Below are 14,315 nucleotides of genomic sequence, written 5' to 3'. Positions count from 1 at the left end.
TAGGATGCCCCTTGTCACGTGAGCCGAACACCGAGGCCCCATTAGCACAAGCAGACAGAGCACATCTATTCCCCTGAACCTAAAAACCACAATTAGCACAATCTGGTCAATACGTAGAATAAAAAGAAGCTCAAATCACAAACTAAATTTCATAAAAATGACAGAAGAAAATATTAGTAAATATTTATCCAACTTAAAACGAAACCAAGATCATCTAAGGCAGTCATCATTATGGAAAACATAAAATTGAGGACATGGACACCTACCACACAGCAATGTCATACAATTGAAAGGTAAATTTTAAACTCACTAAAAGTAACTTTCCTTGCAATGCAAGAAGTTTTTCTACAGTGAAGAGTTTGTAAAATACAAAAATACTAATAGAAAAATGGACACAAACATAGAATTCATAAGTAAAGAGGTCCTAGTTGAATTAAATACACACTGACCTCAGTTATCAAGTATGAAGGATGGAGGGGTACAGACTAGATCATTAACAGAGGCTATCTTTGGGCTGGGAGTTGTGGATAATTTTTACTGTTTGTATATATTTGGATTTTAAACTTTAATGTAGTACAATGAACATGTACGATTTCAGAAAGTAGTTATTACGTAAGAAAACTAAGGTCATAACACTGTGGGAAATGTGAAATATGGAAACTGCCTCTTCCCACTCAAGGAACATTTCCTACAGACACCTCTTGTTTATGGCTCCCACGTAACTGACCACTAGCACTGTTTAGGAAATACAACAGGATGAGGAGAATGGATTCTTACAAAGACTATGCATCATGAAAAACCTGAAAAAAAACCACCCGCTACTTATTTAATTTTTTTGGTACAAAAAAAGGAGTCCTTTTCTTGAATGATTGGATTTATACTTATGCAAAATTTGCCTTATGTAAGTTAAATAACTCTCTCACCAGGGTACCTAAGTTAGTGCATAGTCAAATTGTTAAGTAGTTTATTTCTTGTATTCTAAAAACTTAGGGGCTAGAATGTTTCCTTATAATTTCTATTTATCTTTCCTAAGATAAAATATAACTCTGCTAAGATTTTCTTTTAATCTAGGTTTTTAAATCTACAAGTAAAGTTCTCTTCAGTGCAAAATGATTTTATCGGTTTTATTTAGCTACATTTTCATTGCTTCCTCTGACAGAAATTCAGTGTGAGAAAGGATTTTTGAAATAATTTGATATCCTCCCTGTTGACTGAGAGGAGGGTGAAGGCCCACAGAGGTTCAATTACACACAGCTGAGAAACACAAAGCCAAGCTAAAAATAACCCATTCGAGGGTAGTTTATTGCTTCTTTAGACTCATTTTCATTTCAATTACATACTCATAAACGAGGAGAATTCTTTAGTGTTAAAAAGTAGTGTGACTTAAGAGAAGTGTTCAATTTAGTGCTTGTCAGGACGGGCAGGTAATCTGGAAGTGATGCTACAGCAAGGGCACAATGCTGTGTGGCTGTGGTGCCTCTGCACAGTCTGGACAGCTACTTTCACAGACTGGGCACAACACACATGAACCTAAATATCTTATGTATAGACCCACTTTTAGGTAGCACTAGTAATGAATGTCATTTTTTAAATTTCCAAAAGAATCACAGACTTTTACAGCTTAGGTTTAAAAGTAAGAAAGTAACTTAGAATTTTGGACTTGGCTTCTGAATGGCAGCCAGGATCCAGATGAACTATGACGGTTCGGAAGGGATACATCTTTAAGAATAAAATGAGGCTTTATTTGAATTACGTTTTTAGGTCATCAGGATACCCTTCAGTGCCCTTGATATGCCAAACTGTAAGTTCCTTGAGGGCAAGAGCGCTTTCTTATTTTTCTTAGTTGCCCCAGGGCTCACCAGAGCTCTTGTTATAGAGCCAGGATTCAGCAAATTGTATTAAAAGGTGACGGTAACAACAGATGGGAAGGGTCTCAGGAGACTAGGAGTGGCTGTAACCAATGCTCTATAAGACAGTAGCTTTATGCTGACCCTGAAATGTCCGATATATACACATACATAAATAATTTGTAGTTGTTTACACAATAAATATATTACTTTGTAAAGTTACTGCTTTGGTTATTTACTTTAATAGAGAAATAATGAAAATAATAAATAATTTTGAATTTCCTAAAAGCTCCTGGGCTTTACATATGAGAAAGAAGTTTCTATACAGGACTTGGGTTTGTAAATATGAAAGAGAACATTATATTGTTGGAATAAAATATAGCTAAGTGCAATAAACATTTTATGCTCTTCATATTTCTAATGAAAAAAAGGAGAGGGGAAAAAACTAAAGGTAAAAACTCCCCAAATGACTCCCCAGCTACATTTCTAGCAAAAGGTCAAAAATGGAGCCTCCAAGAGCTTCAAGATTTCTTATGAGAAACTGTAGTAAGAAAAATACAATGACTCATCTCATAATAATGCCCTTTCTTCCCAAAGTACACATCACAATTCCCACATCCCGGGCACATGGGCACTCGGTGCAGAGCTCTTGCAACATGAAGCAGCTCCCTGCACCAACGTCCCTCCGTGGACGGCGGGTGACAGACCTCCCTGGAGCTGCGGGGGTCAAGGGGCGGCAGGGCTATGCTCATTCTGCACCCCTCCCCAAAGAGGGGGATCACTCCCTTTGTACTGTTCGATCTGGAACAGCGGTTCTTTTGTGCAGCCACTGTTTTAAGAAGGAGGAGCTGAGTGCAGCTGGCTTCCCTGTGTGCAGGCTGAAAGAATCCGCGCAGAGCAGTTCCAAATAGGCTCTCCTAGATTTGCTCACCGATTGTCACTTAGACACTGAGGACCCCAAAAGGATAAAAGAAAAGGCAAGGAAAGGGAATCTGCTACTCAAGTCTATTGTACGAGTCAGGTACCCAGGCTGCTGCTCAGGTACTGGCTCACTCCTGTGTCACTTCTGTGGCTGGGAGGAGAGTTCAGGAGCAGCTACGGGAAAGGAACTGAAGCTTGTGAAGAAGTACCTCCAGCACAGCTCCTCGGGAAGGCAGTCGTCCAGGCCTTGCCCAGTCAGATGCTCCTTGAGAATAGCGAGCACGAGAACATGAGGTGGGCCCCACCAATGTAAACTGATAAGTGGCTTCAGGCCCTAAGGAATGAGGAAGTGCATGGGGTACCCCGTGAGAGTCCGCCGCTGGCTTCGGGCATCTGAACCACACAAGGGAGTCAGAAGGCCACCTCTCCGCAGAGGGCAATTCTGGGAGGGCAGGACTGTTTATTGATCCTTAAACAGCTGAGACAGGAGGGCTCTGCAGAGGTCAAACATCAATGAAGATAAAGCTCCAAGACAATTGTGGTGGAGGGACTGCTTTGTGGTTGGTGTGATGGGCCATTTGTGGGACAGAGGGCCCTCTGCTTGGCCTGAACATTTACTGTCTGTAGGGACAAGCTTGAGGAAGTGGTAGACTGGAGGCCTGTGAGGAGGGACAAAGTACAGGTAAGCAGGCGAAACAGAGGGGAGCACAGAGCCTGTGTCCAGGGAGGGAGCTGTTCAGCAGCGTCAGGCTTTAGGTGACTCTTGTGTGTGTGTGGATGGAAAAGCGTGTGAAGGAATGATCAGAGAGGGGAAAAAAGGGCAGGTGAAAAGACAGAGCCTGACTACATCTAAAGAGAATTACTCAAAACAGTGAAAGATCCTCACGATATAAATGGCATTTTTCTTATAAGCTAACTTGGTGAACTCTGATAGTAGTATCACCAGATGTCAGAACATTCTGAAGATAAAATTGAACTGGCTCAGACTAGTCAAGTTCTAAGAATGTAAATTCTTAATATGTAGGTTGTCCTTAAGATTACAGGACCTATATGATAGCAGCTATAGAAAACTTACATCTGTATAAATACCAGTGCCCCTAAGGAAGGTAGTATTTCTTTGTTTTAATTTACTCTTAATAACTTAAGTATCAATGTTACATATCATACAAGATCTAATTTCTTCTGTATTCCATCTGAAAGCAATACTTTCTAGTACAGTTAATTGTTTTCTTAAACCACAGATCAAGTTTTTCATTGCTTTGCATCAGTTAAGCTATATTATATTATACTTGTTTGCCAACAGCATCAGTACTTTAGTATTTATTAATTTACTAAGGCAACTCAAAAGTTGAAAATTATTTCAAAGAATAAATTTTAATACTTTTCACAAAATCTGCTTCATTTATTTAATTTAATGTGTATACTTAGTGTTTTATTAATATACAAAGAAATAAGGGTCATATTGGCTCTTCTGATGGGCTTATTTGCTCCAAATGAAGGCACCTAAATTTAAATGTAAGTAAATATGCTCTTTACTTTTTCTAGGTCTCCATTCACCCTTATTGCCTCTAAAACACTCTATGTATTTATTTAAGATGAGATAAGAAGTTGGTTTTAGACCGTGTGGGCCAAATTTCAAATGGATTAAAAATAAACATAAGGGGTAAGTTAATATTTCCATAAATTATCTTAGAAGCATAATCATGTCAGACTTCATGTCCAGGTTTAATGTCTGATAGATTTTCCCGTTTGTTAAAGTTTTACGATATATGTCCAAAAATATGAAAAATGTTTGTACAGAGGTAAGTTTAGATAGACTGGACTGTGACAGCAGCAAGGTAACACATACATTCACACAAGGAGACTCTCTCCAGAGTATATGTTAAGCTTAAAAGATAAAGCTGCAAAAATACACACCAAAAAAAAAATAATAAAAATAAAGATATATTAAAAAAAAAAGATAAAGCTACAAGCTGCAACATTGCATAAGTTTTCTGTATCTATTTGTCTGAATAGAGAATTCCAATGAAAGAGCAACAGGATGTGATGGAGCTTAAGACTTAGCATGAGAAAACAGAGAAAGAAAATGAACCCTATCAGTTAAGAAATAACACACTGGGGAAAAGTACTGGTTCTCATGAAAATGTCAGTGATTCACCATGGAATAAAATTCAAAAGCCACTGACCCCAATGAGAGCTTCCAATGGAAACATGTGGATTTTGCTTCATTTCATTTAAAGACTTTGCTTTATTTCATTTAAATACTGTCATAAGCACCATCACAGTTCTTATAGAATGTTGCTTTCTCATTAAAATTGATATGGAAATACGGTTGATCAAACTAAATTTTCAAGTGGTCTTTATAGTATCATGCAAAACAGGTAGGATATTTTTGGTCCCTTAAGACATACATTAAGTAATCAATAGTTAAATGACTACAAGACAAAATTCTTTAAGATTTTTTAAACAATAATTCACTATTTAAGCAGATTTGTTTATAGAATTTTTTCATACATACCAATTCATCCTGCCTTGAAAGATCACAAGTGAGTGCAAGCTGACTTACACAGACTACAAATCTGTCAGGGAATACGCGAAGTTCTGTATAAAATGAAAATCAAATTACTAAAGGCATCAAAAATCTATGAACACAGAAATGCATGGTCCCAGATCTTTAAATTACAGCAATAAGCATGTACGTATAAGACACATGTGTCTCCTCCCCACCTTTCAGTGTTTGCCATCAATAGGGCAGGGCAAGCACAAAGCTCTAGGGAATGCAGAGGAGGCTGCAAATTGGTCCACCTGAGCCCCTGGACCCATTACATCGCATGAAACACCCAGGCAGGGCCTCTGAAGCTCCCCCTCTGTGTCAGTCTGCTGTGTTCTGTTTGGAACTCACATTTGGGAAACAAGATCAACATTTCTAATGTGTGTGCACACTTACATAGGAAGAGGAAAAATATTAGATACAATCTGAAAATGTGACTTGTGAACATTCTTATTAGTTTACCTATCATATCCTTGGTCAACTGGTCTTAGAGAGGCCCCTAAATGGAAGGCAAACTATCAATCTGAATCAGGCTTTGAAAACAGCAGTTCCATTAATTAAGAATTAATGATCACACTATTAAGGAAGTGGTTAAATATGCAACAGTAAAGATGATACAACTACACCAGTCAAGGTAATCTAGTTATTACAAGTTTTTAAAGCAAAAGACTTCCAGGTAGGGAAGGCTGTATGAATCAGAGAACTAACTTCTCAACATTCGATGAAAGGAATACAACATGATAAATGCTACCTGTATCTCTTGTCTGTCTGTCCATCAGTTTATCCATCCATCCACACACCCACCCAGCCTCCACCTATCTCTGGAGCGATGTCTGAAGTGATGTTTAGCTGATGCTAACTGCATTTTCTGGGTGGTTGGGGAGGGTCTTCTCTTCCTCTGTACTTGGCTGGATTGCTTGAATATTTTTATAATGCACATGTATCACATTTATGACAGAAATAAAGCCATTTTTCTAAGAGAAAACTTCCCTCTCAGATGTGACCAATTCTTTTAAAAGACAAATATGAGTCAGGTAAGTGAAGCGTTTTATGTACATTGCACATTTCCGACAGCGAATGACAATGTGAAGGCACTACTAAAGTAACAGTATATCTCCATCTGATGCACTTGGAAGCCAAGCACGGAGGTGCCAATTATGCAAACACAGAACTTAAACACAGTTAACGACCTTACACCACTTGGCTAGGTTAAATTATAGTAAGAGCCTAATGAGTTAATGTTCCAATAACAGCTCTCTCCTTACCTCTCACCTGGACACTGCTGTCTCCCAGGTGGCTACTCTTTCTTATTCCAATCTAATTTCCTAATAAGCGCAAGCAGGTTAACAGTTCTAAAAAGCAACTCCACTTATCATGCTCAAATCCCTATCATGGTCCCTTAGTGACCACCATATACTGTGCAAATAGTCAAAGTCCTCCATGACTGGGACCTAACCTGCAGTTCTGGTCTTCGTTATATAGAAATCCCCATTTCAGAGATCCTGGGCATGTTTAAACTTTGACTCCTCATGGATGTCATATGTGGCCAGGTGACCAGGAATGGACTTTGAAAAGCCAGAAAACCAATATTATCAAAGCAGTTAGTATTCATTAATTCCTAAAATATCTTACCGAGATATGTGGTAAGTAGTCTGCTTTCCACTTTATAGAAGGGGAAACTGAGTCACAGAATGCATTATTTGCCACCCCTCCCCCCAATATCATAACACTGGAATACAACTTGGTGGATCAGAATTAAAATTCAAAATGATCAATTCTATAAATTGTTAGTGGATCAGAACCAGAACTCAAAGCTAATCATTCTATCAAATAATTCCTCTGTTTTTTTCTTCCCTGCCTCCTCTGAAAAATAAGCACGATAGAATGCAGATTCTGAACATTTTGGTGCCGGGTGTTGTGCAAACAGAAAGCAATTCCTGTGTCCCTCTACTCTAATTAGGTCATACTTGAGATCTGCATTACTTTAATATTTAATAAAGTAAAGACTTAAACAACAGCCATCCCCACCACGAAGGGTAGGTAGGCTGCATTTTAGCAGATGCAGGTTAACTGGCTTGTTTTACTAGAACTGAGTGAAGAGAAAGGCCCCGTTAAGAGAGTAGTATAGTCAAGTGACACTTAAAGTTGAGAAATTGCAGATAATTGTTAAGATTCCAAGAGCAAACCTCCATACAGTTTTTAAAGTCCCTGTTTCATAGCTTACATACTAAAATCATCCATAGAAGTTGAACTAGATTTTCTTTCCAATGTTCAGATCAACGTGGAGAATGGCTGTTAGCATCTGACTTTATTGTTGTTGGCTGGACATGTTTGACATCATTTCCTCAGTGGACATCTTGACTTGGGGAAATGAGGGGGGAAGCTGGCCTGGTCACACACCTACGAAAGGCTGGGAGAGCACTTTCTCGTGCACACACTTGCTCCATGTCCCAGGGCCTCGGGTGCACAGACAATGATGAAGTGACTCATGGTTTAACTGCCTGTGAGTCACTCTGGAAGCTCAATGAAAGTGTGGAGATGCAGCAGGAAAGCACAGCCCAGTGTGACCCAGCTTACTGTTCTCGGGCAGGCAATAAACAGCAAAAATTGAAAAAGAAATAATCACAAGTTTTGGAAATACTCTTACTTAGTAGTACTTCAATTTCATAAAGCCAACAAAGCAGATAGAAATCTTCATTCCTTAATTTTCTTCCTTCTCTAGGGCAAGCTAATTGTGCAAAATGTCTGATAATCTGAGAAATCAGTTTCTTACCAGGACTCTGTGAACCTCCGAAACAGCGAAGGCGTATTCCTCTCTTGAGGAAATAGGCTGTGATTTGAAAGCCATAACCTATAAAGTGAAAGAGGACACCATTAGGTTATAAGCTTGTTTTCCACTGAAGCCCATGGACCAAGCCCAGTGCCTGCCATCCAGTATGCATTCAACAGCAGCAAATGAAAGAGTATAAGAATCAAAAAGGGGCCTCACTTGAGAGGAAGGGATGAACATTCCAATCTTGGCTCTTTCTAGTAGGCCCGACTATAGCACCTGGGATGGTTCCTAGTCCCTGAAGTGGCTCAGTCCCTTTATCTGTAAAATGGAATAAATAAGGAGGTCTGACAAAGAGACCTAAAAACCAGGCCCTTCACATGGGGTAATTAATTCAGGCTGAGCTAGTGTATAGATCTTGGCCACGTTCTGATACTCATTACTTATGAGCTCACAAAAAGAATCATTTAAAACATATTTGAAAATGTGTGTATTTGCCTATAAGTAAGTTATTCTAAATCAAGTACAATAAAGACTTTATATAGAATGAGATGAAAAAATATGAGCCAAAAAGAAGAGAAACTTCTTCAATTCATCAGAATGACCTATATGAAAAAGATCAAGAGCATCAAGTATTGGCAAGAATACACTCAAACTAGCCCGGCCGGGCGTGGCTCAGCGGTTGAGCGTCGACCTAGGATCCAGGCGATCGGGGTTCGATTCCTGGTCAGGGCACATATGCCCAGGTTGCAGGCTCGATCAATGGCTCTCTCATCACTGATGTTTCTATCTCTCTCTCTCCCTCTCCTTTCCTCTCTCTGAAATCAATAAAGATATATTTAAAAAAAAGAATACAGTCAAACTAGAATTCTTATACCCTGCTGACAAAGTACAAACTGGTACAGCCACTTTCAAAATCTGTTTGAATACCTTAATCAGAACCGAAGCATGAATATACAGGTGGTCATAATAACACTTTTCATAAGAGTCTCAATCTGGAACCAATGCAAATATCCATCAGTATAAGTATTTTTATTTAAAAGCGAAGGACAGTCACACAGTGAAATATTACACTGTACCTAAAACTGAATGAGCTACAAATATAAGCCATATCAGAAATAAATCTCACACACATAATGTTAAGTGAAAGAAGCCTGGTCCAAAGGAGTACATTCCATCTACAAAAAACTGAGATATTACCATTTATCTTATAGGGTAGCAACAGAATTTCAGGTGATGCACAGAAAGCACAAGCAGAGTTCCTTCCTTCCTCCTTCCCTCCCTCTATCCCTTCATTCCCTGCCAGCCCCCCTCCAGTTAAAACTACTCTGTTCGATGACTTTCCTGAAAAGATTAAATAAAAATGTTCCCATTAACGTGGTCGAGTACTTGGTGGAAGCACCAGAAGTGAAGGGCCTGTCAAAGTGGGATGAGGGTCCCCAAGTTCTAAAACAACCTCAGAGACAGTATTTTATCCACAAAATTGGAGAAGCCAGGAGTTGCAAGAGGTGGTCTCCAGGACCATCAGATTCTCCAAAGTCCATGACTACGAATGTTTTGAAATAACTTGTGTATAATAAAGAATACAAAGAAGTTTCCACTTTTACATTCGGTATCCTTCCAGCACTCCTGTAGAAAGATCCAGAACACCAGTGACCACAGCCTTGTTCCGTCTACATAAGTATGGATCTGACAGCACAACTGCTTTAGTCAGAGAGATTGCGAAATAAGACTGACACCTATGACATGATAATCTCCAGATTAACCGAGACGAATTTTTTCCTAACACAGTTGAAATGGATTGCATTTTGTCAAAATATGCACACCGTTGGCATTATTCTGAGTGCTTCTAAACAAACACTTCATTCCTCAGGTCACTGAGAGAGTAGAAGTGACTACCACTTCTGTTTATTTGTCCTGCTGGGGGGAGGGAAATTGTAGGAGAGAAGTCCTTTATAATTTGGGATTCACAAACACACACAGAAATTTTTTAAGTGATTTAAAACATAATGATCTAGTCCTGGCCAGGTAGCTCAGTTGGTTGGAGCGCCGTCCCATACACTAGAAGGTTTTGGGTTTGATTTCCAGTCAGGGCACATACCTAGATTACAGGTTTGATCTCCAGTCAGGGCACATAAGGGAGGTGGCTGGTCAATGTTTCTCTCTCTCTCCCTTCCTTCCCCTCTCTCTAAAAATCAATGAACATGTCCTCGGGTAAGGATTAAAAATAATAATTAAAAAAATAATAATGATCTGTCATGTAAATCTTCCAAAGGACTGAACAATAACAACCACAAAAGTAATATTTAAGTCATTCTGCCTTTGCTGGCAGGTCATACTTAAATTTCAAAAATCTTCCCTGTGCAAACTCTCGAGCAATAAATATTATTATTAGGAAGAGGCTAAATCTAAAGGTGACTATGAAAGTTACAGCTCTGAGTTCAGGAAGCTTGGTATCTGGAGATACCACTTCAGTGATAACTAAATCCTACTTGGTCAGCTGAACAATAAAGTTTCAATATGACACCTTCCCCTATAGAACAATAAAGCAGTATAAGGCAGATTCTAACTAAATGATTTATTATAGGAATTACTAGCAGAACTGAATTTATGAGAACCTTTCCCCCTACACTCCCCACACTCAGGATAGGGTTATGTTAAAAGGCATCACTTCTAAAACAGCCTCTTGCTTGGGGTTAGATGGAAAACCCTGCCTAGGAGTACCAACAAGAGAAATCGCAAGTTTAATATGTAAAAACAATTTGCACCTGCTTTTTCTGAATCCCACTGGCTGTAGGAAAGTTTACTGTTTAAAGAGAAACTCGAAGGGAGATTAAAGCAGTGTTCTTGTGCCAGCTCTTCTATGGCAAATGAATTTTGATATAAAAACAAAAAACACTGCTGATGAAATGAACTGAGATGAAATCCTTAGGGAGATGTATTTCCTTTATCCATAGATAACAGGCAGTGATAGAGACCATAAACTTTTCTTTGCTCTTTAATGACAGCAACATCACAGAGTTCAGTAGGCCACTGAGATTTTGTACTTACCCAGGGCTAAAGCAAAGCTCCACTATTCTCTAAAGCTAAGTAGCAACTTGGCAAAGAATCCAGGAGGCCCTTTGCTTTCCCTTCTGGGGCACCAGCTCCCAGCTTGCTACACTGGTGTTCTAAATGCACATCTCGTGTTAGTAGGAGATTGTGGGGCTGGTGGTGTTTGGGGGTGAGGGAGCAAAATGAAAATCATAAAATGATAACCTTTTCATTTGAAAACTACTTGATAACAGTATTCCAAGATTTTGAGGCACTTGTAAATCACACTTAAGTACACCTGTGTTCTTGCCAGTTATTGTGGTCCTCTTAAATCTGAAATGACTGTCTTTAGACGGAAGAAGAGATTGGGGTTAGAGGGAGGACAGCTTTGTGGTGGAAGCATCCTTCTACCAGGAGTCTTCAGGTTTGCATATTTCTAGAAATAATTTATATTCTGCAATGCTAATGTCACAAGATGTCCAGTACAAGCAAGAGTCCATTCTCTTCCCTGGCCTCTCAGCAACCCCAAAAGTCTCAGGTCCCTATGCCTCCTGCATTCCATAATTTGTAAACAGCTGCTTCTCTCTACCTTTCTACAGACAATCTCCCAATCTGCAATGAAGCTCGAAATGACCTGTTACCACACTAACTCTCCTCTGGCTCACCTGGCTATTCACCAAAGAACATTAATCTCCAAGACAAACAGATGGGAGGGGGAGTCAGTGATATTCATGAGAGAAAGAAAGGGACAAGTCAGAGTTCTGCCTATATTTTATTTCACATTCTTAAATACACTGCTCCTAAATGGCTTTACTAGAAACTCAGAGCCTTTATGACTAGAAAGATAAAAACAACAATAGCAAAAAAAAAAAATCAAAAAAATCAAATATGAGTTGAACAAATTCCACCCTGGCTTAGCAAGGCAGTAGATTAGTTTTAAGTCATACTGTGCTCCAATGAGTAATACATTTTCAGGGAGTGGTCATTTTGGGGGTTGTTATATTTCATAGTCCCAAGATACTGAGAGCAAATATCCAACATGGAGATTTTGCTGTAAAACTACCCAGCCTAACTTGTTTTCCAGGGGATCATGGCCAAGGAGATCTGAGCTTCCCCAAGGCTACCAAGGGGAGTTTGTGGTATGGTGGAAAGCCCTCTCCATGGTTATCATGAGACCATTCACAGTAGCCTGGGAAAATGCCTCCAAGTGGCCTGGCAGGTAAGCACCACTTCACAATTGACTCCACCCAGGACCACATGGTGCTTTTCCCAAACCACAAGGCAGGCTCTAGAAAACCTACTGTGTCCCACAATACTTTTCTCCCTGAGGTGCCTTCTTCATTAGTATCATCATTCATAATCATCCAGAAAAGGAGAAAAATAGTGCCAAGAACACTCCAAAGTTAGCCATATAAACCCAATAAGGGATAATATTTTGTCATATTTCATATATATATTTGATAAGCCATTTCAAGAAAATTAGACACCCTGACACTTTACTCCTAAATATGGAAGACTCCCAAACGGTAAAGATATTCTCCTACATCATCAAAATACTAAATACTGTGATCATAACTGAGCATGACATTACTGCTCAGTCAAATAACTAGTCCATATTCAAATTTCTCAAACTATCCCCAAAATGTATATTGCTGATTTTCGTCCTGAACTAAGATCAAACAAAAGACCATGCAGTGCATTTAGTTATATCTTTTACACCTCCTGTAATGCAGAATAATATCCCTCTCTCTGTTGTTTCTTTTTTTATAACTCTGACCTTTTCAAGATGATGATGGGCCCCCCCCACCCCAATTCGGGGTTTGAATACATTTTTTAATCTTAGTTGCCTAAATACAAATTCTCAGCCTGCATGCTTTTTTTTTTTTTAAATATATCTTTATTGATTTCAGAGAGAGGAAAGGAAAGGGAGAGAGAGAGATAGGAACATCAATGATGAGAGGGTCATTGATCGGCTGCCTCCCACATACTTCCGACTGGGGATGGAGCCCGCAACCCGGGCGTGTGCCCTGACTGGGAATCGAACCCCGATCGCCTGGATCCTAGGTCGACGCTCAACCGCTGAGCCACGCCCAGCCGGGCTGCATGCTCTTTCTGAATGCCAGCCATTTATTAATTTTGATGACTTCTTTAACTGCTGCAGGAAACTACAGGTTCTGACTAAAGCTATAATTGTAATTCAAAGTCTGGAACACAGATGACTTGAAGATTTAGTCTTAAAAATAATTTTAAAGAATCAAATCGTAAATGTACAGATATTTATATTTTTAGCAAAGATAAGCTTTACCTAAGCAGGTTGGATAGTGGTCTCACACTTGTTTTAAGAAAGGGTACCTGGTGGCAATCGGATGGCTGTGTGCTGACCCAGAAGCAGCTCGGTACTGCGTGCCAGCCAGCTGAGACTTGTGACTGTTTCCAGTCTGAGGTCATGAGTCAGTTCTCATTCTCTATCTGAAGATGTGGGTGAAATTTAATAAGATGATAGGATGGAAGGGGTTGATGTTTATCAGATACTGAAATGTCTTAGATGCTACACTAGACCAGTAACATATAAAGTATTTAAAAGATGAAGAATATGAGTGTTTTATAAGCTATTTTGGTAAGAAAAAATGAAGTTAAAACTCATTACTTTTGAAACTGTTTCCACTAGGAAAGTTATACTTGTCCTTATCAAGAGTCCAAGGGTAAAGAAATGAAAAGTTTAGAATGTAAAGAAAGGCTAAGTATGATATAGGACTTTTGAAAAAGCTTTGATGGCGCCCTTTGAAACATATATAGGCCCAGTGTGACCTTCACCATTGTTGGTGATGGTGGGGTTGGAGAAGGGGGGTTGTTCTGTGGGAACCAAAAAACAAGAGTCCTGTTGTAAGTTTAAGAATACACACACAGGATCTCAGTATAAGACCACAATTGGGAAACAATTTGGGTGGCTAAGTGGAATATTTGGTCCTGGGCTAAAAATTTCACTTATTACCCACAACATTCAGAGATTCAAAAAGGTTCCCTTGAGATAACATTTTATGTCCTTAAGTAAGGACAGTACTGGGCTCTGAGTCACAATAAAGCTATGTCTATTTGATGCCAAAACAAATGGGGCAAACTGGTTAGCTCCATGAAAAAAAACAAACAAAAAAACTGTAAACAAAATAATTACTTGAGGCCAAATTTACTTAGA

The 14,315-nt window shown here is 39.2% G+C and overlaps 1 protein-coding gene across 1 annotated transcript in view; it reads right to left on the bottom strand.

Moving 5' to 3' along the window:
• The window catches only part of SLX4IP (SLX4 interacting protein), a 160,409-nt gene that overhangs the window by 17,442 nt on the left and 128,652 nt on the right, over positions 1–14,315 (bottom strand). Inside the window, exons 5-6 of the mRNA XM_081149810.1 lie at positions 8,093–8,170; positions 5,287–5,369 (exon numbers count right to left, since the gene is read on the bottom strand). Of these exons, the coding sequence (XP_081005936.1) occupies positions 5,287–5,369; positions 8,093–8,170 (161 nt within the window). The remainder of the gene's footprint in view (positions 1–5,286; positions 5,370–8,092; positions 8,171–14,315) is intronic.

Source organism: Miniopterus schreibersii (assembly GCF_964146895.1).
Source record: "Miniopterus schreibersii genome assembly, chromosome: 10".
In the NCBI taxonomy this organism is placed as follows: domain Eukaryota; kingdom Metazoa; phylum Chordata; class Mammalia; order Chiroptera; family Miniopteridae; genus Miniopterus; species Miniopterus schreibersii.
This window is presented reverse-complemented; position numbering and strand designations above follow the sequence as displayed.